Source organism: Typopeltis vanoorti, chromosome 7 (genome assembly GCF_054136105.1).
Source record: "Typopeltis vanoorti isolate ZY-2024b chromosome 7, IOZ_Tvanoo_1.0, whole genome shotgun sequence".
In the NCBI taxonomy this organism is placed as follows: Eukaryota; Metazoa; Arthropoda; class Arachnida; order Uropygi; family Thelyphonidae; genus Typopeltis; species Typopeltis vanoorti.
This window is the reverse complement of record NC_143555.1, coordinates 66,305,120-66,332,818: the sequence shown is the minus strand read 5'-3', so window position 1 is coordinate 66,332,818 and position 27,699 is coordinate 66,305,120. Positions and strand designations below refer to the sequence as shown.

At 38.3% G+C, this 27,699-nt stretch overlaps 1 protein-coding gene across 6 annotated transcripts in view; it reads left to right on the top strand.

The window, feature by feature from the left end:
- Positions 1-27,699, top strand: part of LOC150104740 (uncharacterized) — a 434,041-nt gene that overhangs the window by 101,923 nt on the left and 304,419 nt on the right. The window contains exon 1 of one of the 6 annotated variants that reach the window (XM_090395918.1): positions 25,141-25,235. The exons of 4 other annotated variants lie outside the window; for them this stretch is intronic. In XM_090395918.1, the coding sequence (XP_090252044.1) occupies positions 25,210-25,235 (26 nt within the window). In that variant the 5' untranslated portion in view covers positions 25,141-25,209. Of the gene's footprint in view, positions 1-25,140; positions 25,236-27,699 lie in introns of those variants that run through there. One more of the 6 variants, XM_090395914.1, reaches the window with a different exon arrangement.

Here is a 27,699-nt window from a genome sequence, read left to right as displayed (position 1 = left end):
TCGTGACAATTTACAACCATGGATCTAGCTTCTAAATTCATAACTGATAAATCAATAATGAAATTTTCATGATTAATTCGATAGGTTTATTATTTGAAAATTTTATTTCTTGTCTTAATGGTATCTGAATGTGCAACGAAATAATTTTCAAATATTTAAAATAGCTAACAATAATACACACACACACACACACTATATATATATATATTCATTTTTCTAAATTAACTGACTTAAACCCGAGAATTATAACACAATGACATTTATTTGAAAAAAAAAACGCAACATGTTTCGTCAAAAATGACTTCTTCGCCTGAAGAAGTCATTTTTGACGAAACATGTTGCGTTTTTTTCAGATAAATGTCATTGTGTTATAATTCTCGGGTTTAAGTCAGTTAATTTAGAAAAACGAACATATCCCAACCCCGAGTTAATAGTACGTTTCATATATAGTGTACCACAGATGATTTACTTGTTTATTCCATATTTTATGGCTTTGTACCTTCTCTGGGGGAGAGGGTTAGTTAAGAAACGCCGGAAATGCAGTAGTAGATAGAAAGGAGGAAGGGGGAGGGATACTAGAAAGTGAGTCACATGCCAGCTTGGACATTTCTCTTGTCAAGACTTTTCTGAGTAGTCGAAGTTATAAGCATCTAACGTTATATTATTGTGCTTTCCGATTGCAGCGTCCCGGGATTCTGACCTTCCTTCCCCCTCCTATCGGAGTAGGGGGGGGGCTGGCGTTTTCTTGTAGCGTGAAAATGGTAGTTTTCTGTTTGATCTGAGCATCAAGTCGTTACGGTAATGACGGCCGGGAGGTCGGAGGGTGGGGCGACTCTCCTCCACACACACACACACACGTGCACACATCGCGGTTGCCGCTCTATATTTAGCCCTGCTCCTGACGGTGAATCTCATTGGACTGTGGGCTTTGCGTGTTGCTCCAGCACCACCATGCGTCTAATGGTACTTATTATATCTCCGCTGCTCCTCTCTTCGAGCCTCCGAGTGTTGTACGGAGGATGTGGATGACGTGAAGGATTTTTTTAAATTTTCTTTTTTTTTCTCCTCTTCTGTTCTGTCGACTGGTGTTAGAAGAAAATGTGTCCGGCTGCACTGGCCGTCGCTGCTGCTAGTGATTCGACCGTCTCGTGATCTGCGATCCACGAGGTGCCCCACTCGGCCGCCTGTCGTTGCGGAATCACCGCTGTATGCTCAGACTTATGGAGAAATCTTCGCCCGCACACCCGAAGTGTTGTCAGGAGTCAACCGTGTATCTCGATTTTGTGAAGTGCTACGACTTTTAGGTCGAATTTGAACTTCTCTTTCTTTCCGTTATTTCTGTTCGGGTGTGCGTGCGTGTGAGTGTCGTGTGATGTTTTCTTCACCTCGTTGAGGACAGGGAATAAAGGTGTGGCTTTGCTGGGAGGGTAACGGAAGTCAAATAACTGAACGGCAGGTCATGGAGTCGTCGAGGTGGCCGTCATTGAACTTGAAGAGGATCTTCCGCCCTGCTTGCAGTATTCGGTAAGGAATTGGCATGTTCGTGGAATGTGTAGTTTGTTCGAGTTGCGTTTGGCACCGTGCCAATAGTAGGTTTGGAGCCAAATTTGTGTCACTGCAAAATTTGTACTTTAAGGCCACTATGTTATCGCTAATTCCCTTTCCGTGTTTGTTCCTTTCTTTTGTCTTTAAAATTAGATAGCCATTTCCCTGTTTCTTTTCCCATATTGTTTCTTGCTTATATGTGATGTTATTCAGATGTCTTCCACCAATCCTCGTCTACTTATCGCCTCAACTCTCGTGAAATATTCAAGTTAGCATTCTGCTGCCACTGCATCCTGTTAACTTCGCGAGGCTGTACCGATGTTTATCCCCTGTTTGATACAACGGGGATGCTGATTTTCTTTTTGAAGTTAACTCATCGAGAACTCGTTTTATGCTGCAGTTTAATTTTTTGATATTCCATTGGAATCGAGTTAGAGAGTAGCTCTTATCCGGTTAATTATGAGATAGTGTTTTTATTCTTGTTTATTTAATTTTAATTGAAGTATTTCGTTACTCACGTTTCAGTGAACTTTATTTTGGGTGATGAACATGGAAACAGCAGACTTTTCACTTACGATTTCTAAGAAGATTTTGACAAAATCTCTGGTTACGTGATCTGTGAACCTGTTGAGATTTGAGCGAGCACAAGTTTGGCTGCCTGAATTTAAAGTATTTTGAATGGACTGGAATCCAATCCTGAGAACCCACTCTGAAATTGACTAAGCATTTACTATTTCTTAATTCACATAAAAAATTAAATCAATATCTAGTTTAATCTTGTACTGCATATGCGTTAAAGAGCTTAGTAACGCATCATTTGCATTCTCTTCCATGTTATCACCGTGCCATTTCCTCCTGCGATAATTTCACCTTTATTCTACCTTTCTTTCTTTAAGATCTGCGCCACACATAAGCCTCGCGTTATTTGTGCAGTAAAACTGTCATATCCTGGAAAGAACGTCGTGATCGTTCTTTACTTGCAATATCTGAAAATGCGGTATTCTTCTCCTCGGCGGCTTATGTTATAACCTAGAAAAACAGATAAAAAAAAAAAAACGGAGCAAGGCAACTGCGAATTTGCCGAATGGTTGAAAATTGAAATGACTTAAGTTCTGAAGACGAGTTTAGAGAATATGCCTACTGTTAGCACACTAGACAAGTTTTTTATCTCTTAAAGATCAGGTCTTTAAAAATTGAAATTTCAATCGTGTGCTATTGTTTAGGATTATGCAAAGGTAGCTGTGGCTAAGAATGCACTAAAGAGGGCATATTATTTCTGTCACGTGATTTTTTTGTACATTTTTCTGATGAAGTGGAACGATCCAGAATTTCTAGAAATTGAAAATTAAAATTAGTAAATTGTGAAAAATTAGAAATCGCACAAGAAGGCAGAATTGCATAGACGTTAAACACCCAGAAAATAACAGTGCTATGGTATTAAAATGTTATATACTAGTTAGTAGTGAGTGTGTAACAGAACACATGGAGTATATCTGTAGAAAGTTTTCGAATCAAAGCTTTCTTTGGTTTAGATTACGGTAGTAGCAACTAAGACTATGAGGCCGGTGCATTATATCGGAGAAGTGCGTGTGGAACTTTGGTCAGTTTACTTGTTTACAGTTTCCCGAAGATGAAACCTTTCTATCTCTGTAAGAGACCAGCTAATTCACCTTCAATTGAAAAGCTTTTATAAAGATTTTCGCGTTTTTTTCTTCAAAGGACACTGTCGATATCGACTGATCTTTGGATGCCCATTTAACCAAAGCTTTTGATAACAAATTGTTGCCTGCCTGTAATCACTTTTCCATTGTTACATACATTGTGGATTAAAAACTCTTCACTTTGAGTATGATGTTTAATTGTTTTGAGTAATCATGGCTGTAATTTTCTCTTGAACATTCAGCCGAGGATGTTTCAGGTATTTTAACTGGTGCCCGAACGTTTTAAAAGCAGCAGTTAATTAAATTATTTTTACTTGTACATCTGTTCAGTTCTGACGGATTTAATTTGGATTTAGAGACAATAAAACGAAAGAGTTTTACGAGTATTCATTCCAGAAATCGAATTTGTCGCTAAATACTCTGCACCACAGGTCTTGTTTTAGAGGACTCAAGGGGCTGCTTTTTTGTGGTAACTGTATTTAATTTTCTACATAAGCTTAGTGTTTTCTTAAGAGGCTTACAGTTATTGCTAAAATTTAATAATTGTAGCAACGAAAAAGCCAGAATTAAGAAAAATATAAGCGTCCTCGCCCTTTCCTATATAAGCTCCCAATCGTCCTTTCACAGAACAACTCATCTGGTCACAAAGAACGCGATATTGTCAACTCGCTGCCTTATCGACTTCCATTATTTGCACAGCATACTGAATTGTCAGGTTTTCTTCCTCTTCGGCTTTCTATTGATCGTCGTGGGTTTCATAATCTGACATTCAGTTTGACTTCTCCTGTAGTGAACTCTCTCTCCTCCAGCTAAATTAAATTTACGACTGAAATTACAACAGTGCCTGCATCAGCATCTCTGAAGAAGATTAGTCACTCTGTGATTTAACGCTTGCACATATAAGCCCGAAATATTTCCATTTCTGACACACACACACACACACACACACACACACACACACACACACACACACACACACACACACACACACACACACACACACACACACGAGAGAGAGAGAGAGAGGGAGTTCTGTTTTCATGACTTGATTAGCTTTTGAAGGCGCTTTTGTTTCCAGTCGATGGCGATATCTTTGAACTTTATTATTTGATTTCGAAGTTCATACTCGTGATGGGTTGCGTAGAGAAAAGTGGTTTGGATAAAACTGGATATTCTGTAATGGAATTTCTTTTCTCTTCTTCTGAACGAATATTGCATCAGTTTTGCTTTGATTACAATATCTTTGGAGTTTACGGTTGCCTAGACAAAGAGTTAACATTATATGACCTTCCCGAAGAACATGCAGTACTTTTTTTTTTCTTACTTTCAGCGACTGAAATGTTTTAGTCTTTCCAGAATCTGCTTTTGTTTTTCCCGAAGAACTTCCTCCTAGGTGTTTTCAATCGAGGCTGTGTTAGTTTCAAGTGGCAGGTTATTCCTTTCTCGAATCCAACAAACTAACCCGACAGATTCAATTAAGACGCATAATAGAGACGTTATGAAACCTTAGTGACTTCCGTGCTAATCTTAAATAACCCACTCCTTCCTGAGAAGTGGTTTACTGAAAATCATTAGTGAGGACATTAATGAACAAAAGTGGCTTTTGTGCTATGTACATTTCACCACCATCGATTCATTAATTGCATTCCACACTTCGAACCGTAATGCTCTGAGCATTTATTTTCTGAGGAGTCCATTTTTGTTTCAGATATTTCCTCATCGCATTCGCAGTCTGAATGTAAACAACAGTCGGTTGTGTTGAAGGCGTAGTTGTGAATACTCTAGCAAAAGGGAGGTGGGGAAGTGCTTCAAATGACAGCAGTTACGGCCTTGGGATTAAGAATTGGCATTGTGACAAGTGACACAGGAGAGGCGGGTTCAGCAATACCTCCGGGTAAAGAAGACGCTTTGGTAGAATGTTATCGTTAAGGTCGTGAGAACGTGCATGTTACGTAAGCTAATGAAATCCATTGCATTAACGGAAAACATTCTTTAAGAGTGCTCCGTTTCCATTTATTAAAATACTCTTTAACGAAGTTTCGTAGAGGACCTCCCTAAATCATTGCAAAAAGAAACAACCCATTCCAAATGTCGCTCGTTCTGAGGCTTTCTTAATACGTGTGATAAATGGATTGCCTGTCTTGGACAGTCTACTGACATCTACCATTCAAGATTCTTATTTTTGATTGGAAGGGACGATATTTATTCGGAAAAGCCATGGCTTTTCGACTCCAGGTTCATACGAACATTTTTTCTTAATGCTTAGTCTCCTTTCTATACCTCTTCAATTCACAGCAGCATATCGGATTTCCTCATTTTTTTTAAACCGCTTCGGATAATGAGATTGTTTTCCTAACCGAACAAAAGTAATTTAAGAAAGTTTCTTTTGAATTTAGTTGAAGAATTAATTTCAGTTTTACCGCTTCCTGCAGGTGAGCAGCACTTTAGACCTTTCAAGGAGAGCTCCTCCATTCTGTGTCGAGAGAGAGAGCTGCACGGAGTAGATAGAAACCGCTTCGGATACAAAAGGAAGCAGTCTCTGCTTTACTTGCACGTCACCATGATTATTTATGCTACGTTTGTTCAAATGACTCTTCAGCAGCACGTCTCGAAAGTGGTCATTGAGGACATTTCTTTTTTATTTCTTGTTCGCTCTCGTTTGCATTCTCCTTCTTGTTTCTTTCATATTTCAGTTCTCTATTTTCGACAAGTCACCTTTTTTTTTTATTCTCTTAGCATCTACTTAGAGAGAAAATCAAAAATAAACAAGCTATTTTTTGTCGATCTTTGCTATTTTTTTTTTTCGATTTTCTATATTTGATCTTTCTTCGTTCATGTTCTGTATTTTCATGCTTTTACTTTTCAGTTTTGATCTTTGTCTTATCTGTATTTTTCATATATCCATAGTTTTTCCTTCCATCTTTTCTATTTTTCAGTCTGTCTTCTTTCTCTCCAGTATATTATACCAGTTTTTCCCCTTTCATGGGATCCCCATCCCCGATTTAGATATCTCTCTCTCTCTGTTTTCTGTATTATCGTTTTTTTTTTTTTAAGTCGAACGGTTTCACAAAAAAGAAGAAGAATCTGTTAGCTTTCTTTGTTCTTTCACGAGCATATAACTAAACGAATGGATTTCATTGAAATTTATTGATTTTTTTTTTCCAGTTGAAACTTTGCAAAACCTTTCAGCAGGACAAAATGACAACTTTTCTGTATAGAGACAATTGGATTATTTTAGTAGCAGAATTAGGCAAACCAAAATTATATATAAAAAAGATATTATTTATGTTCAGTGTGATGATTGTCGAAATAATTTTTATATTTGGTTTTAAGATTTTCAACTGTTCTGTTTTTCTCTTCTGTCGTTTTTCCTTTCATTGTTTTACGCGGCTGTCTAACTCCGCTTTGCTTCAGAGCCTCGAAAATAGAAAATTTTACAGCGCCCCTAGCTATAGTCGAATTTCATATAAAAGTTGTTGAACGTATGGGCTTTATGGTTTAAATGCAAACTAATTATGACAGAACTTCAATACAACAGTGTAACAGTCCTCATACCGGAATACTTATCCGAAGGCAGCTGGTCGATTGTTATAAAGGGGCGGGGATAACGATCCTGAACCACACCCATTCCATTGATTCCAAGTTCACTTACTAGGCACCTTCCTATTTGAGTATTCCAATGATTCGTTCCCTAAGATCAGATTCCCAATTTACTCCCAAAATTAGGTTTCTGATACTCCCTTATTTTTCTTAGCCGTCAAATCCAGATTGGCCTTAGACTATCCTTAATCAGTAGCTTGCACTCAAGCTTCGACAGGCTCGTTAACGGCATTCAGGCCGGTTTATGGAGTGAAATCTTGGGAAGGAGAACTCTGCCATCTCTGTATTATTATTATTATTACGTAACTCCTCCAAGGAGTTCAAAGACACATCGAGGAAGGACACCAACTGCAGCGAACCGGCATTGCCATCATCACCTCCACCAACGCCATCTACCGCCCATCACCACCCCAACAGTATTTTTTGTCTGTAAATTGCGTGTTCTCTCAAGGCCGATTTGTCTGTATGCGGATGAAAAACCATAGTTTCCGAAAATATAAATAAAAATAATAATAAAAAAAAAAACATGCCCATCTCCGTATGAGATCGGCTAACTCACCTTGAATAAACAAACAAACAAAAAATAATAATAATAAAAAATATATAAAGATTCCTCTCGTCACGACGAGAGTTGAACCTAAGCCTTTTCCAATCGAAGGGCGAAACTTAGCATTGGTCTTCTAATTGCGATACGGAGGCGCTTGATCATATTCAGTTGAAAAAGCCCTTTTATTTCAGGGAAATGATCCCCACGTTAAGCGACGAGACTCCAACCCATGTCTTTTCTGACCAAACAGCACATGCCGTGTTATCTTTCCAAATGTGCTACGATGCTCTTCAAATTAAAGTTGATTTTGGTCGCGTTCATGGGGTTGGCTGTGTCAAAGATTCATTTACAAGTAAGTTAGTGTCGCCAATTTTTTTTCACCTGAACCATTTTTTTTTGTTTCATAAGTTAGTGTTGATAATTTAAAGAATCTCTAGAGCGTTTAGCAATTAGAAAGACTTGAGTATGTTAGTGAAGATTATTTCACCGGCTGTGATGAAATTATTAAACGAGCTCCAATCTTTCACGCTTTGTTCACTTTGTAAAATGAATTTAATCCTTCGGATGTACACTGCTGAGAAATGAGTATAGGAATACGCCTTATTTTAGAATGAAACACGAAGATGTATGTTTACTCTCGTTGCACCTGGCCTATACTGCTTTTATAGGCAAACAGATATACTCCTAGAGTCTACTGTACATTTGTGCATGCGCTGTCAGTTGCACACGTGGAGAATATTTTGCTTTGAAAGAGGTGTTACTAAGATCCCAGTGATCTTTTGTTTCTTGACTGGCGAAAGATTTCATCAGCCGAAATCAAATGTTCACATCATTATCAGCTGAGTGAAATGTAAAAGTACCATTTCAGGAAAAAAAAAAAAATCACAAGCAGGCATGTTCAAGAAGCTTCTTACTAATGGATTATAATGTGTTCCTGGAAGGATGGTATAAAAATCTCGCGTCTGAAAGGGGGGGGGGAGAAATGATCAACCAGGAGTTCAAAGAGTCTACACTTTCAGTATAGTATGGCTCTACGTAGGAAAACAAGAGCTACACATGCTCAGAGTCAATTTGGGAAAGGATTAGAGTAGGGCGGCTGCACATAAGCCACACATCAACCATATGGTCTGCAAAGCATTGGAAGTCCGTCATATGATGCAGCAGTTCGGTAGGCGAGTGTGTGTGTGTGGCGGATGCCTGCAGAAAGCCTTGCGTCCGTATCCATCATCCCAACTGTAGCGTTTGGTAGTGTCAATATGGTCTGGAGCTGTTTTTCTTGGTATGGACTCATTAGCGCTTGGTATTTTCTGAGTACATTGCAACAGTTCGATGTAACATGCCGATGTCACGTAAAAGTGCCGTAAAACTGGGTTGTATTGTAAGGGGTCTATTACAACGTGCTTTGAGCATAATGATGTGGACATATTTGACAGAGTTTTGATCTCGGTTCATATAGAACTTTGAACTGAAATGGAATACTGGGTGTGGATCACGCCTTTACATCCAACAGCTGTGTGTACCTGAGGAAAAGTGGCCCAGAATATGACTTGTGGTAAACTTATACAAAATACGCCTAGAAGAGTGGAAAGTTCTATAAGAGGATCTACAAGGTATGGAGATGTGTGGGTGCAAATTTATCTTTCTCTGAAATATAAAGGTTTCTCTAATGCTTATTTTAACATTGCGCACGATCATATGAAAAACAGATATTTCTAGTAATTCGTACCATTTACTTTATTTTAATGATTTCTGCGTTTGCTTTCTACATATTAATCCCCCCCCCGCCCTATCTTAACCTATTGTGTTATCTTCATATCTCAATCTTTTCCGTATTCTCTTTAGACTTTTCATATTTGTTTCCACTGGTGGTCCTCAGGTGGTCTTCTTAATTTGATACTGTTAAATAGAACAGCACAACCATAATCAAATGAGAGTCAAGGCGTGTGGTTGTTTCGTATCCTCAATTCCACAACGCGTATACACACCGTGTATGTTTTGTTAACTATCCGTCTTTCACTGTTCCTTACATCTTTCATTGAGTTTCTTTTTTTTTTTTCAGTGTTTCCTAACAGATTTCAATTTTTGCATTTCCTGCATCCACAGACTTCTTTTTGTCTCGTTTTCCTTGCCTCGAGCGGTACATATTTAGACCGTGTCAGACATATCACTTCAGAAGCCACGCGTTCATTACTACTTGAAATAAACCTGTGCCTGAGCAACGCTCGCGTACTTCATCCTTCCTCCTATCAGACCGTAATTAACTATATTTCTTCTCTATTATTTATTTTAGTTGTAAACATCTTGAAAAGCCCAGGTTCGAAACTGCTCTGTATCTTCATTGAAGAGCAATCTAATGATCGACGGTGTGTCGTCTCACGATGGCCGCTGCTAGCAGGTAATTAATGGTCGTTATGGAGTCGTTGAATGTTTCTCTAATGGTTCTGGTTTTTCCCCTCATGTCGTAGGTGTTGAAATTGCTGTCTTGACTTATAATGGGCCGTAGCACGTGATGTGCTCGGCTATAAACATGCTAGTAAATGAATGCTGAAAATTCTACTTCACCTTTCAAGGACATTAATATTCTTTAGTTCTGAATAAAAGCAAGCGTTTTTGAACTCTTTTAAAATTATCACTCGCACGACGAAAAATTATTCGTATCCGCCCATAGATACATACGAGAATGTGTTCATCTGTAAACAGTAGTAGTGGATAGATGCATGTGTCGTATAAATGAATAGGAGAATTAAACACACAGGACAAAAAATTATGGAATGTAAACTGCATTCCTTAATATGGAGTTATATCACCGCCTGCTTTAATTACAGCTTGGACTTTTTTGGCATGCTGTCAGTATGACTCATGATGATGTCTATCAAGTTTATTCCACTCCATGCTTAAAATATACCTTAATTCTGCTGAATTTGCAGGGTGTTGGTGTTTGTCTTTACGACTCTTTTTAACACGACCCACATTTTTTGAGTAACATTTAGATCGGGTGAATTGGTTGGCCAATTAAGACGTTGAACGTCTTTCTCATGTTTTGTAAACTAACCCAGCACAATTTTCTAGTTCGATGGACACCATAGTTATCATCTTGAAACTCAGGATCCGCTATATGTAATTCTTGTTCCCAAAACTATAAAAACGGGAATACTTCATTATTTTAAGGTGTCAGATAATCCATGGATTTCATGATATTGAACAGCTCGACGAATGGGCCAAATCCAGCATTTGAAATCCAGTCTCAAAACATGATACTTGCACCTCCTTTTTTGCACAGCTCTTTGGATACATTCGGAGTTAAATGCTTATCCAGCCTTCCGCGTAACCCTGGAGCGGCTATCATTGGAATACAAGCAGAATCTAGATTCGTCCATATTATTCGTCTCCACGGATCAGTGGTCCAGTAACGATGCCGTTTTGCCCAAGCAAGGCGATTTTTATTCTGGACAGTTGTTAACTTAGGGTGTATCTGGGCAACACGACTGAAATGCCTAATCCATGCAGTTCTCTCCGTAGTTTTCGTTCTGAAATTGGTTTACTGGGTCCAGCATTGTAGTGGTGAAGCAGTTCTTGACGAGTCTGGAAACATCCAGCTGTTGCTAGTCATCCCAAACGCCTGCGATCCCGATTTGTCGTCATAGAGCTTCTATGATAACAAATCACATTTGCTGCACCAACGGTGATAGCTTCCACACTTCTTCCGCTGTAATGGACATTAGTGACTGTGGATTCAGACGCTCCAACAAACTTCGCCACTTCTTTTAAGTAATGTTCACATTCTTGGCCAAAACAATGGCATCCATTTTACTGATAACTCTCGGTAACATCACCTTTACGACCCATGGTGGTACCTGTAAAAGAGAATACAAAGTGCCACAGATGCATTAAACACACGCCTCAGACATCCACAATCATATTCTAGCAATTTTACTCTTCCTATATGTATGACTATTTACGTTCATCAACTTTAAAATTATGTACATGTTTAAATCAGCATTCCATAATTTTTGCCCGGTGTGTTTATAACACGTCCGCGCGTGGGAAAGGAGTGTCCTAGGTTCGATTCCCGTTGACGACGTGAGAAGCTTAACGATCTTCCTCTGCCATAGCCAAGTTAGCCGGTCTTGGGCGTGGACAGCAGGGTTTTTCTCCCCAGTTTATCCCGTTCATCCCGCAAGCAGGCAAAATGGCCCGTGAACACACACGGATTACAGTCATTGAATATTGCCATTAGGGGGATGCAGCAGAGGAGTGGCGTACCGGCTGTATTAATACGCCAATAACCCCTCATTAGGAGGGGATCACCCGTCCTAGGACGGACGAGAGGGATATGAAGGTGTTTAAAACAATACTGTTTCACTGTTGACCAGATTGTCAGTACGAACACCGTCGATTTTAAGTCTTAGGTTAGTTCACATTTTTTCTTTTTCCGTATACATGCTAGGATGAAAGTTCCAATACTAGTGCTATGATTCAGAAATCTTGAGAATTAGGAAACTATAGCTTTATTATGCGTGAATTATTCGATGTTTCTCATTGGTTCATTACTCACTGCGATGAGAGTTGTTTCGGTATTGCAAAATGTGCGCATTAAATTTTCTGTGAAACTTCATGAAACAGGATGGAGAGTTATGAAATGATTAAAATAGAATTTTGCGATGAATATTGGTGTTATACAATAGCATTTTCGTGTATTTAAAGGGTTACAAATAGCGGAGTTGGTTGTCAAGGCGACCCGCAATCCCATTTATCAGCCACTCGAGCATAGACGGTCAAGTGGACAAAATTTGAGGAAACATCTGACCAAATCGACTTCTCGCAATTAAGAATTTTTTTAAATGAAATATTTAAAGATGTGTTGGAGATGTTTTGAAGATTCTCACAGAAGATCAGAAAGAAAATCTATAATCATCTCCATCCATCTTAGAACTTCGCTTTCAGCATACGGCTCTGTAATTTCTTCCTGTTTACGAAACTGAACGATCCTCTGGGAACGAAATTTGAAACCATCGATACATTAAAAGAACTGAATTGTCCTCTCAAACGAAGGCTTCGCGTCTCCTTTCAGATGGTGGAAAGGTCGCTGGAATTAGCGTAGACATGCCCAAAGGAAGGGGAGGAACTAATTAGGAAGTTAGTTCACTCCCTTCCGTTTTATCACCAGTCTGAGAACTTTTGGATCGTCGTTTGTATAACGCTCCTCGTATGTTACAATGGGGCACACTAGCGTATGCAAGATCGGATTGTCAGTTTTAGAAGGCATAAAATGTTAGTTTTTCCGGACTAATTTAGCATTGGAAAAATCTTAAAATGCTAGGGACAGTGATCGAAAAAATTTCATTCTCCATTTACTGACAGGATTGCAATCCCAGATCCTTCTCCTCTCCAGGGGGAAAGAACCTAGATGATCTAACATTATTAGAAGTATGATGCTTTCAATTATTATTCAGTACTAGCTCTTACGAGGAGAGAGGGGGGTCTGGAAAAGTTCTGATACACACCTAGAACAAAAATAACATTAAAGCAACTGATAAACCACAAGAAAGAACGTACTAGTAGGATATAAGAACTTATGTTCTTATATCCTCGTATGTTCTCTGTTGTGGTTATATCAGTTGCTTTAATGTTATTTTTGTTCAAGGTATGTATCAGAACTTTCCAGAGCCGCCCCCCTCGTAACGTTTTAACTCGCATCAAAAAAGTCTTCACCTCAAGCAACCACGGAAGCTTATCCACAGGCTTTTACAAACATCCGTGGCTCACATGGGATTCGAATGCCTAGCCTTTGCTGGAAATAAGCGCGACTTTTACCTTAAAATCTGTGCTTTTATAGGTTATATTATTATTATTTTTTATTGGACTACTAATTTAGAATAGTTATGAAACTCGGTACGTAAACGCAATGTAATAATGAAAGCTCTGGTTACTATTCTGAGATGTGAATCCATTTACCTCTTCTTCTTTTGCTTTTTTTTTGTTTTCGATGCAGATCATTGTACAACCATAAGGAAAATTCTCGTTACATCAACCTTGTAAGATTTTGAAAACCCAAAAGTTATGACAACAGACCTTGCAAGGGAAAAGAGAGAGAGAAAAAAAAAAAAACTTCACGGTCCTTGTGAATGACCTTCCTTCACGAAGAGTTCTCCTCTCCCCCCCCCACACGCGCGCACACATACACACATTCAGACATCTTAAGAAATGTTTCGCGTGCACGGTGGAGTTCTAACAATGGGTTCTTTGTTCCTGCCCCACACATGCCTTTCTGCCTGATGTTGTGACGAGCAGTGGTGACATCGCCACCCTGTCACTGCACCTGTACACGTCTGCGCTCTGTCGCGCAAGTCCTCGGTATTTTTGGCATCTTCCTCGGGAAGATGGTGCTAAATGTCTCCAAGGCTCCAGGAATGGCAAAGCAGAGCGGGAGACGTTTCATAGCCGTCCTTTCTCACGGAATCCACTAGATAGCGAAGAACTCTCTTCCTTGATATGCCCTAATGGGATCTTTGCAAACTGGGAAAATAGTAATTTGATTTCTTATCTCATAAAACTTACTAAACGTTTCCCTTTTAATTTGTGAACGCACTTTCGCTAATGTGGGCCCAGATAACGCACAGATAATTCATAATTATGCTTTAGGAGATCGTAGACGCTTCCAATGAATGGTGACGTGGAGGTCGATCCCTAAGGGCGGAATACTTATTTGATTTTAGCGAGTAAGATAGCAGCTTCGAAACGCTGAATGTTCATTAATTTGAAAAAATAAAAATAAAAAAGTATGCTCCAGCAAATGAGGAGCCACAATAAACTGACGCAATCTTTTCTTCGTATTTGCGTTGTGCAACATTTGCACGTGTATCAATTGTTGACGTAAGTTCTTTTATGACTCGAGAACGGACTGCCTTTGATTGCAGAAGGTATTGCAATTCCAAATCCAAAAATCACTATTTTAAAATTTGTGTTCTGTCTCCTTCTTATTTTTATGTGTTCTTCTCTTACTCATGAAATGTAACTTATAGTACATCAGTATAATGGAGGATAAGGTTTTTTTAAATCCTTTTGATTATTGTATCTGTTATTTTTCTGTTTATTTTTTACATTCCGTGATTCTGCTCTAGATGAACATAAAACCTTTTTCAAGCCTCCAGTAAGCCGCACTGTTGGTCTCACACCTGGAAGTGAAATTCATCTCCCACAGAAAGACAAACATCAATATCCACAGCTGGATTTGAACCCGTTGGTTGGAGCAGCAAGTATTTATAAAACAGTCTTGAAATAACGCCGTTATAATTGTCAGCATATGAATAATTTCCTCTTTTCTTGTCATCGGTAGTCAGAACATAACGATTAAACAAAGGTAGAAACGACCGACTTAATTCCGATTATAAAGAGCGTAGCATTGTCTTTTTTTTTTATTGTTTCATGTTGAGGACTCTATTTCCTACGTGCACACCATTTTAAATGCAAAAATAATAGTATGTATACTTGAGCAGTTAGTAAGATTGGGAGGGTTTCTGCAAATTGTTAGAATATGAAATATAAAATGTGCTCGTTTTTTTATTCATTTAACCATTTCATTTGTTTCCAGTTCACTATTCGGCATCCCAGTGTAGCCTCTGTACCAAAAGTTGAACAAGGATACTACAGTGGTATTAAGCATTGGAACAGGCATCGCCGCTTGACCTGCAAATCCTTTCAGTGTAAAGCAAACAGTGTTGACTGTGAAAGAATGACACAAAAGTGGAAATTCTTTAGATATTCTTCTGTACAGTGTTTGCTTTTTCTAAATGACCAACAAAAAATACCGCTTGGTGTTTATTTAAGAAGTTGCAAGAAACGGGTGGCTATTCAGTCAGCGAAACAGTTATCCAGGACGACCGTCAGTGTGAACGCGTGACTTGCCGGAGAAATTCAGACAACAGTAGCGAAGAGTCCTAAGAAAAGGCGACATTTTTCACCACAGTTGAATACGAACTATGGCACAGTGAAAAAACGAGTTGTCAGACTGGAAAAAAAAAAAAATCAAATAACGTGTTTTCAACTTCTGTTAAAATATGTGCTTCATTCATTCAATTTTATGGTTTTGTGATAAAACTAGTTTTCAATTAGAAGATGTTTAGCAAACCAAACGAATGATTGTTACCGAATCTTTAAAAAAATCCAGAAAGTGTTTTTAATGGTTTCTATTTCGATAATGCCCGATTCCAACTTGATCGCACTAGACCTCATATGTAGCCGGCATCAGAAGTTTTGGAAGAAGCTTTGCCGGGAGGGTTTCAAGTTGCAAACTTTATCTCCAGAATGAAGTTCTCATCACTCAAATAACAAGAAGTGTTTTTAATCTCCACAGAAACTTTACAATCCACACTACTTTTAAATTTCACCTTAAAGAAAAGACGGTACGTCTGTTTCTTATTGAGGGCTCTATTTCCTACTTACACGTCATTTTAAATGCAAAAATAATGGTATGTATGCTTAAGCAGTTAGTAAGATTAGGAGGGTTTCTGCAAATTGTTTTAATTTTATGACAAAATGCACTAAAAATCGCCTTGTTTTGTGAAACATAGGCATGCGAAGCTTTCTCATCCTTGCTCTTACCGTCATGCATTATCGGAAAGTTAAGCAATATGCAGAAACTGTGAAATGGATTCGTTTAGATAGTTTTTGTTACAGGGTAAAGAGAACGTTATTCTCAAAATACCTTAAAAACATTTTCTAGCACTTGGCTGTGCTAGAAAATTAAACGATCCGGTGATAATGACAGGTGCAGGATTATGTGTCGTTCTCAACTGTTAGTAATACACCACCTGGTTTTCAAGTATGGATCGGCAGCCATTTTGTTCTCACCTGGGAGGAAAAGGAGGGAAAGCTAAATACAATACTCACACTCCTAATAGAAGCTAATTTGTGTTGCATCTGAGAATGGAGTCGTAGAAGAATAAAAGAAAAATCCGATAATTTGAAGTTTTTGTTGGGGAGGGAGGAGGAGGAGAAACTGGAAGCAGAGCTACGTGAAAACCAGTTGCCAAGCGAAAGAGGAAGGCTGGAAGTTTGATCCGACAATCCGTGAAAGATGTATAACCCATGCTTGTTGCTATGGAAACGATTGCATTTCTCAAGATGAAGTAACTCGCTTTTCGAGAATGGGAGGTGATTGCATTTGAATGGAAACAAGAGACTATCCCGTTATCTCTTTCCTCCCCCAACTGCTTTCACTCCCGACCGCTTATGACGAGCAAGGTGGAAAAAGTAACAGAAAAAAAAGAAAAACGCCAGAGCGTTGATGAATGACCCCGTGTTCTTTGCAGAAGTGGTGGACGATGGACTAACGATAGCATAATTTATAATTAATTGGTTCTTAGGAACTTTAAGGGTTTGTACAGCCTTAGATCTGTCACCACCCTCGCATAGTTAACGATAACGTCGCATCACTCAAGCACTTCATTTCACGTAGCGCCCCATCAGTGTCAGCATGTCCTTTGGAAAGATTTAAGCTTTCCGCCTATGCACGTGGGAATAATCTGCCATTACTCCGGTGACTTCGCGCTGGTGGCTTGATTTGATTTTAAATAAAGTGAACGTCCAGAATGATGCCGTTGAGTTGCATGTGCAGATGCTTGCTTGCTATTAACGGGAATGCTGCGAACGATATCACTAATTTAAATAAAATAAAAAAGAACTTACAATATCTTAATCCTCTTAGATCTTAACAAGGTGCAATTAATATTCATTCCGGACATTTATTCAAAGAGAGGAACGAATTAGCGACTAGCGTGCAATGGCAGCAGATGTCAAAAGGTATGATAACTTTACAGTGTGGACAAACTCACTTTAACTGCTCATTGGTTTCGTGAGGCGTCTGGAACATCAAATCCTCGTTTGTTTTCAGATGAATGCATATTAGAAGGTGTGAGGAATAAAATTTCTTAAAATTACTTTATCTTTCGAAGAGATTTATTTTCGAACCCTAACAAATTTCATCTATTCTGATGAGATGATTCATGCTCGCTCTCTCCTATCTGAAATAAATAAGATGGCATTCTAAATCGTCACCTAAATACACATCCATCCATCCAGCCTCATATCTACATTTCCATTTTTTCCAGGTTTCGTTTTTTATTTAAGATGTATATTTTATTTTAATTGATATTTATAATTCAATTCCATTAAGATATAGTTAAATGGAACACTTTTTTCCAGCACTTTTAATCCCATTCTTATATCACAAGTATCACATTTCTTTAAAAGAAATTACAAAACATGTATTTGCCTTTAAATTTTCCGAACAAAATTATTTCCAGTAAAACCGCACTCACCACCTTAGTTGCAACTTGAATAATTGTAGATAATAACATCCGCGCTACTATAGTTTGAACTTACAGCATAAATCAATAGGTGGATTTAGCAGTTTTTCGAATTCACGTTTTACGCCGTTGATCCTATAGTTATTTTACTCCTCAGGTTGCCAACCTTTCTAGTTCTCCTTAATACGGAACGTTATCTCATATAGCGAAAGTAAACGGAGCCTCGAAATAGTTATTATGGAATCTCATGTGAGAATTAACGATGTTTCATAAGATTGGTTGACTTGCTATGACAGTGGATTGGAACAATGGATTCCATATTATTAATGACGGCATTAGCTGTATGGTACTTGGTTTAGTAACATCCGTTGTATGCTGTTCCGTTTAATGTGTTGTCTTCCTAACGATTTCTGCCGTAATTACCAACGATTAGAGTCATATAAATAGTTATTTAATTACCATTAAAGCTATTAGCATTTCGACATAGTGTACTTAAAATCGAATGTCGATATGAACTTCATCTAATATCTGTCAGCTGTTTCTTTCCTTGTAAATATTGATACTATAAGCATTATGAATCGCTCGAGGGTACTCAACAGGGAGCGTTGATTGGAATGCAGAAAAGATGTGAAACGAAATACAGCAGTCTGCATTTACTGAAATGAAAGCCATTGCTGTGCAGTTGCTGCTGCTTCAAGGAATTAAGTAGGTGCACTCGCCTTTGTTGATTACACCAGCGAGTCCCGATAGACATCCAGGAGCAGGAAGATAAAGCTCCGTTACTTGCTACTTTTCATGATCAATAAGATTATCGTAAGATGACGCTGGTGTGTTAGCAGATCGCTGTAGACATTTGTTACCTCATCCCTTTGACGTCTGAATAGGTGACAAATGAGAGTAGAGCACGTAATCCCGAACGATACAGAAATGGCTAATCTACCATTAATCATCCAATGGAAGTTCTAGATGAAGGAAAATCTTCATCATTCTGTAATAGATGGTGTGTGTGTGTGTGTGTGTGTGTGTGTGTGTGTGTGTGTGTGTGTGTGTGTGTGTCGTGGCTCGCTCGTTGCTCTGGGGAGACTGTCAGTGATACGCAGCTGGCGGCTAATCAAAGAAAAATTCCTAGTTTATCCCAGTCGTGTTCGGCAGTTCGGTATTCTCATCTTCGTAGAACTACAAATGAGTCTACTATGATGCTCTCTCTCTCTCTCTCTCTCTCTCACTCATGTTTATGTGTGTGTTTCAAGCCAATGATGTCTGGAGAACTTAGGCGCCAGCGAAAAACGAAAGATAAAGAAAAGAACATTGAAAAGAGAACGAAGGAAGAGATTATCTGATATTTACCAAGCGTATCATTAATCCAATTTCCTTTTCACTTCGGAAATGTGGCGCCACCTGTTGTGGGTGCTTTTTTTGTTTGTTTGTTTTTACTTTCCGACTGAATGCCATTTACGAAGTCTTAAAGAATCAGTGCATTTCCTTTATCGACAAATTATCTTCACAAGTGTGAGTGGGGGAGGCTGAAAGTAAATATTGGAATAGAGACTACGTCCTGCCTTGCGGAGATAAAACTGCTCTGAACTGTAGCTGCTTCCGTTCATTGCAGATGTTCTCCTTTTTTTTTTGCCGCTAATGGCCCATGAAGATTATTAAACAGAAAGTCTTGCAATCAATACAGAATTGAATAGAAACTTTCCATGTTAAATGTGGTTAAACGCTGAACAAATTGAGTGGGCGCATTTTAATTGTCTGAAAATACTTTGGTGTTTGTTTTCCCTTGAAGAAACTTGAATCGAATTCTCCTTTGGCATTGTTTTGTCGGGCCCTTTTTGGAGAATGTAAACACTGTTATCAGTCTAGTTGCAGATGTTCCTCTTCCGATATGTTACTTAGCTTCATTTCCCTTCGCGAGCGTGCTCGAGGTATTCACTGTATAAATCTGATCTCCATTCGTTTCTTTCTGTCTTCGAACATGCCTTCCCTGTCCACCTAACAGCTCGCGACTTAATTGCTGCCTGAGGCTTGGACGCACGACATTTAGCTAATTATTTCGGCTGTGTTTACTTAAGCTGTGCTGATTCGTGGAGGTTATTGAACTGTCAGTGCTGTCGTAACGGATTCGCCGAGACATCTTCTGTTGCGTGTCTTTTGCCTCACTGGTAGGCGAAGATCTGCTACGCTTAGATAGCTTCTTGGAACACCCTACTTATTATTTTATGTATTTGTTCAGATGTTAATGAAGGTCGTCCTTCGATAGTCGTTAATGGGTGTTTAAGGGGAAAATGTAAAGTCGAATTTTAGTGGCGGACGAAAAAGTGTGAGGGATAAAAAGCAGGGTATCCAAAAAAAAAAAGAGTGAGGTTTAGAATTAATAGGCCCAGGATATTAACCTCAGTAACCTCTTCCTCATGTGACTTAAACCAATTTCGGAACTGCTTGTTTATTTAGACTCTTTTTCTTTTTTTTTACTTTATTTTCTCCGCAGACCCCTTCCCTCGTCAACCTTTTCGAACGCTAGTTAGCTTTTTATAACTCTCATAAAATTTAGTAGTTCATCCTTTTTTTTTTTTTCTAAATAAAGGTTTCGTTGATCTCGAGCGTCTCTTCATTACATCACTCGGGCCGCAAGAGGAGTTAACTAACTGACAGTCCCACGCACTGCAGAAATACGAAAGTAATGCCAACAAATGATGTCACCCTCTACCCACTCACTCGTCCATCCACGGTTGTCCTAAATCTTCATCGTTGAACTACTTTCCAGTTGGGAATACCTTCCTCCCCCTCCCCTCATAAGAACTGAATATAAGTTTAATTTCACTTCTTACGTTAACTTTCTTGGCACCATATTAGAAGGGAAAAAATATTCGTTGCTCACTCGTTCTTACGTGTGGTTGTGCGTGTTACAACCGATAAACATTTTTTTCCCCTTTTTTGTTCATAGCTTAGCTTGGAACTCATGAATTATGGAAGTTATGTTTTTCTTGAAGGCCATCATTATTATTATTACTTCTGCACTTTACTGAAGTTTCTTTAGCTCCAAACTTTTATTTTTACTATTACATTATTTTATTTCATTCATTTTTATAATGTTTTCAGAAGTAGAATGTCAATTGCTTAACTGCGATGTCAGCTTATAAAATAAAAACGTGCTTATGACTCTGTTTTCTGAAAGAGCTTTGGAAAAACTTGATTAAATGAAAAAAAAAAGGAATAAGACTTAAAATATATATGAATACTCGTTCAAAAAATGAGCATGGTGTCCAAGCATTTTTGGACCTTGTAGTGGCCGTTTATGAATTGCATGTTAGCATTCACAGTGAACTGTCAATGGAGAAATTGGAAGAGGAGGATGTGGAGTATTAGCAGAATCCATAAGTTAAAAAATGGTGGGTTTTGTTTAGTTGATCTAGTTAAGACCAGCTGGGCAATAACCACACATTCCTGAAAAAGGGATTCAGTTGCGCTCACTCGCGTGTCTTTATGTGTCCCCAGCTATATTTTGTTTTATACACTGAGGGGGGGGAAATCTCAGTTGGTTAGATTAGGAAGCCTACTACCTCTCCAGACTTTATTTAACATGCATTTTCTTGTTATTTTATCTTAATTAATATCCATTTAGCGTCTTAACTCAAAGAATTTTCTTCTTAAACCTAATAATGAATGCTAGAACAGCCGTGTTAATCATTTCACCATAGTCTGGAAAATTGGTTCACCTGTGCCCTCATGCGTGTGTATTGTGTTCATTTTTTCCCCACCGGGGATCTGAGTTTTCTAGAGGGCGGGGGGAGAGAAATACCAACGATTTTTTATGAGACTGACTAACCATCTCTGTTCTTGAAACTCCGTGAAATGTCCCACGCGTCTTAGACGAGATTTTTGTTTAGGTTTTTCTGACTAAAGGAAGGTCATTCTTGCGATGCTTTTATGTATACTTGTTTGTTTCATCCCCCTACAAGAAAGTTTAGCGAAGAATTTCCGTATTTCGATTGTTCTCTACTCTCATATGCAGTTCAGATTCTTAGCTCTTGCTGGCTATTTAAAAAGAGTTTGTCTCAGCAAAACTGAACGTGCCTTATGTGGCATAGACTTGGGGACCATTAAGAATCTTTTTCAGAGATTCGTCTTGCATTATTCTTACAGATTATTTGATGGCTACAGCAACACGAAATCTGACAATAATCAAAACACGCATTTGATATTTGTATGTGTTGGATTCTTCTGTTTATTTGATGGTTTCAATTACGATCATGGAGAGTAGCATTCATTCTTACTTTTATTCAACAAATAAATAATAAAAAAATAGTTCATTGCCTGTCCTTTCAGATCGTCCGTGAATTTCCTTTTATTATGATGGGTTGGTCTACAGATTATGTTTTTTGTCTTTTATGTTCTTATGTGCAAGAACTGAACGTCCTGCCGTAATTCATCCCAATCCAATCACTCAGTAATTGAATTGGGATGAATTACGAGGGGCAATAACTTACCCTAAATTCAATTTCCTTCGTAATTACACCAGCACTGCTGTTATCTTAACATCTTGGAGCACTAACATCAAGGATTGCTATACATATCCTAGTTTCAGAGTTGCTTTATTGTCGTGTAACAACACAGCTACACGCAAAAAAAGATTATAAAGAGCATGTTACAAAAACGAAGGAAACAAATATATTGAATGCGTTCAACATTTCAGAAGATATTGCCAATCGCGGACTGATATTTCCTCTTTCGATAGTTTATGTTTCTTAATGTATATAAAGTAACCGTGAGTAGACGATTGAAAGAGGGCCAGAACGGTTGAAGCCAATGAATAAGGAAACCAACTCTGAACTGTTAAGTATTTCTGCACATAATGGTATACTGTGTCGTGTGGCCTTTCAACTTATATCTTCCAGTTTGCTGTTGTCAGTAAAAATCAACTGGAATATGTATTCATCAATAGGACGCCTTCTTGATGAAAACAGAATGAAACTCAGTATATTCGTAACAGGCTTCTTTGTTTATTTTATTCTTTAAAAGTTTGACCGTTTTAAAACTGTAGCCAAGTTATATTTATTTATTTATTTCCTCATTTTTGTTTTGCGAATTATAAACATTTAAAACTGAAAACACCTACCGTAGATTGACGTTTAAATTTAAATCGGTTCATTTAAATTTCATATCGTATGAATCAAATGGATAAATTTTTAAGAATTAAGTAGCATTTATCGGAAAATTCATGAGTTTTAAGTAATATACTGCAGTGAGTTCCTTGTATTGATGAAATAGGGCGGCAATAAGACTAATCGGGTTAATAAGCCTGATTGGCCATGAATTATTACGTTTGCAATAATTTTAGAGTCGTCTGTTTAGACACGATGGAGTTCCGGCTGAGTTTTGGAACTGTTGTGTGCCGTGCATTGCATCGATGATTTCCGATCTATTGATGTAATTGAGTGTGCGAGATCCTCTATCCGAGTCATTTGCTGGTTTGCACGCTACGAGATACAAACTCGAACTGGCTAAAAACACTGAACTAGTCAACTGTGGATAAGTTTTTCTTATGTAGTAGACATTGCTTAATATTTGAATAATGTTCATAATTTTAAGTCTGATGCTGCATTTCTCAACTGTTATGTAAAGGTGTGCGGCTAGTGGGCTGTTGTATTATGGTTAGTTAATTTTAACTTTTTTTTTAAGGTTTGTTTTTAATTATTAGTAGCTTGGTTCGCTTGACTTAACACGGTTAAAAAAATAGAACTAACGTGATTTCTGTTGAGTATAGCAAATACGTTTTGCTGGCGGTTTCAGTTATTGTGTTCAATTACGTGGACTGCGGTGATGATTCCACTCAGTCCGTTGTGAATTCCGTCTTGCTAATCACCTTTCAGCGAGGGAACACAAAGGTAGATGAGCTTTTCTACTAAGCAATCGAGTGTGTCACATCCCTCCCCTTCCGAAAGAAGCCATTTTAGTGTTCTGTGATTAGTCAGAAGGGTAATTCTTTGAATGGAACATATTATTTGGTGCCTTTTGTATCGCACCGACTTCCATGCTTTTGCTTCGTTTCTGCAAAATGGCTTCGGCAATTGATCTCGTGTTCAGCGGAGTGACTTGCTGGTGAAATTAAGCAGACGTACAACTACGACAACTATAGCGGTAACGCCTCATTGCTCTGGAGTCGCAATCAGTCACTTCTTGCTAGTGTCTGGACTAGATAATCACTTCTTGGGAAGGAGAACACGCACAGTCCATTTCTTCTAACGTATTTAAGTGTTCTTCTTTTAACTCAATACAGAATTTGAGTTATTGTGCTTAATAAGTAGTTAAGATATATAAAGGTTGTAATTTATTGCTCATAGACATCGGGATGATTATGAAGGTTTCATTCAAATTGTTAAATCTTCATCGAATAAAAACGCGCGCGCACACGCGACAAATAAACTTGAGAAATTAACACCAGAATTCATCGACTTAGAAAAGGTCACTTTGTCGAAATCTTCAGCAGAATGCACCTGCTTAGAATTGATCACTTTGTCGAAATATTCAGTAGCATCTTTTCGAAGAATCTCCGTGATGGATGATATCTACGGAAAGTCTTAAATTCTATAATGGAATATTTAACACTTTCGTAAAATTCCCCGACGCTGTATGAAACCTTAGGTTATAGCTCTGTTTCCGAATTTTTCGGTTACATAATAAACTGTGGTTAATTAAGAATACGTGTAGCTGATGCATTTGCAACATCCATCGTGAAATCCTTATACAGTTTTATGCTCTTTAATAGCGAACAGTCCAGATTATAACGGACTGGTCTTAATTTTGAGCTTCATTACGCCGAAGAGCGAAGGTGTTGATGGCTACAGTTGAAGATCAGTAAAACAGTTTTAATGTTTGGAGAATTTTCCCTTCTAATTTGCGCAGAGCACGCTAGAGCGATTCATAGCGAAGGGTTAATCTCGTTACTAGTGGTTTCTATTATATAGACTCACTTTTCTGGCTGTGTAATGGCTTTTATTGATTGGCGTGTACGCTATTTTCCGCTTTGCGCATTCTAACAAAGCATTTAATATGCATTACGTTACATTTAGAGCGGGTGAACTTCATTTTCCATGTGACCCCCACTATGTATTCAGAGGCTCCGGGTCTTCGGTATCTCTGTCTTCTCATTCCCCCCCCCCCTTTTTTTTCATGTTTTTTCCCTACTTTCTACCCTCTTTCCCGGTTCAGAAAGGGAAAAAATGTGATTAAAGTAAAGGGAAGAAATGCGTGGGGGATGCGCGTCGCGCGCGGGATGATTTGGCCCCAATCCAAAGCCCGGTGTTTAAAATTAGCCCGAGGACCCGGTCGTCGCTCTCGGTGAGACTGAGATGTTGAATCCCTGTCGACATTGCGGCCTTACTCGGCTGCTTGCAACATCACCCTTAACTATGGCGAGTCGTAACAACCTCCATCTCTTTACCCCTTGCTGTGACCGCGAAGTGTAGAAGGTGTTGTCGGACGCAACCTCTAGTTTGAGAGCAACTGTGTGTTTTGTCGTCATCGTCAAGAGAAAGCGGCGAACAATGCGATGTCTTGTCTTCCCTTATGTGGCCGGTAGGTTACAGTTTTGAACTTTTCAAGAGCATTTCATCTTTTTGGGTTTCTGAGTGACAAAAGCCCCAGCGAAAGGCCGCGTAATGCTTCCTCTTATGTCGTCACATGCTCTTTTGCAGACGATTAATTGAAAGATACCTATTTAAACCTCTCTCTTAAAAGATGACGGAAAGAGGCTTGCCTGTGAATGAGAGAGAGAGAGAGAGAGAGAGAGCGAGATTTAAAGAACATCCTTATTAAGGATGTTCTTTAAATATTTTTATTATTATATTTCTCAATTGCCGAGATCGAAATCAGAATTTATTTAATTTTTTTTTATTATATTTGCTGAACAGCTGTCTTTTGAGTGGTGTGCTTTCAAAAGTATTAGGTTTTGTTCTTAAATAACACACACACACACACACACACACACACACACACACACACACACACACACACACACACACACACACACACACACACACACACAATATTTATTGACTTGAATTGTTTGGTAGCTTGCAAAACTATGAGATAGCCAGTAGTCAAAAGTTATATATACTGTGTGTGTGTGTGAGAGAGAGAGAGAGAGATTTTTTTTGTTTGGCAAGTGGATTTATTTCCATTGGATGATCTTGAGACAGCCATTGTTATATTTTAAGTTTGTTCATGATACCTGACGTTACGTCAGGCGCTCGTAGTCCAAATCAAATAAACACTTCGTGACCTATTGTTATGACAACCCTGTTTTTATATGCATATAAACAAACTTTCTGTAACGTTAGCATTCCTGCTACACTCACTCACTCATATTAAGCATCACGTATATTCAATATCAGACTAGTAACGTCATATTCGACATGCTATATCTTGAAAATACTTGAGTTTAGTTTATATCGAGTTAATATTCGATATCTGTAAATGCACTAAAGATGTCTACTTTAGAAATAATCCGAACTTACCACAACGCTTTATAGTTTCTATCGGCTGAATAGAAGCCCACTTTATTGTATTATTTTAGATGTTTTCTTAAGTTTTTCTAAAATTATCAAATGCTCAATTTGTTGCAGTTTGTATGAAAGCAGTGCATGTACTGACGTGTGCTTATATTATTCTCTATAAAATGACAACAAATATACGGCTGCATAGACTTTTTTTTATTTCTTAAAGGTCAATCTTGACGTAATGAGTGTTTGTCTTGGATCTGCTTCTCAGCGAGGAAGTCTGGAAGGGAATATCATCCCAAAACACTTCCTTATATGCTGATTTCACTGACTCGAATAAGTTTCTGCAGCTTTAGAGGTAGTGCACTATTACTGGGGGACATTCTTCCGTGCATTTGCTATATGTCGCATATAACTGTTTGTGGTGTTTCTGGATGAGGTTCATTATTCCAGGTGTAGGCCATTGTACAATGTCTCCCCGTCTCCTTAACGATCAACATGCCATTTTCCGCCATCCCATAAAAGATTCCGAAGTACTTTAGCATGCATTCTTGAAAGATGTTTCTCGCTTTATTGCTGTACTGCGCATTTTATTTCATAGCTTTCACTTCGTCTATCTGAAAATTATAAGCTGTTTCCATTTATTGCCCTCTGACAAAACTGCAGGAAATCTCGATGCCGTCCCTCACTAGCTAACAAAATACACTTTACATTTTAAAGACCTTTCGATATGTTCTTGCATAAGTATTTTACATTCATGTTTTCATAACCAAACAATCCATCGTCCAAGGCATCCCCGTAATATATTTCCCGTTGAAGACTTTTGTTTTGATGGCAAGAAGACAACCGGCCATCAACAATATAGAAACAAACAATAAAAAATAAAGTCTCCATTGGATTTCTAGAATTTAAGTGATTTTTTTTAATGGTTTCATTTCCTCTTCTATATTAGAAGAGGAAATGAAATGCTTTTCGGTTCTATCTAGGATAAATCTCATTTGTGCTACTTCAATATTTAAAATTTGCCATGGTGTCACTTAATGTTTCAGTTTCTATAATTTCATATTTCTGCTGTAACTGCCTTGATCTTTCACTTTTTCGCCTGACGCTATCCAATTTTCAGTGCCCCCCCTCCTCACATTTCTCCTGTTTCCGTTTTTATAGAATATTAGTTTGAATTTTTCAAGCTTTTGCAATTTCAGACATGAGTATTAAAGCATTGCAATCTAGGCAGCAGTTAGGCCTCACTGTGAAATGCAAGGCGAGTTACTCATGAGGATTTCACTTATCATTTACTTTATTAAATTAAATGCTTATCGATAATAAATGAGGTTCCAAGTCAATTAACAGAACTTCGAAGACTTATCCATAAATTTTAAAATGAGGAAGGTCGGATGTAACTGTTTCCTCTCTTAGATACGTCAAGCTCTTTGAGGGAACTCATCTCTTTTTACCCGAGGGAAGCATCAAATTATTTTTCTCCAAGAAACACGTGCAAGTGAAAGATAACAGTAAACTGTTCGATGATAATTAGCTCAGTG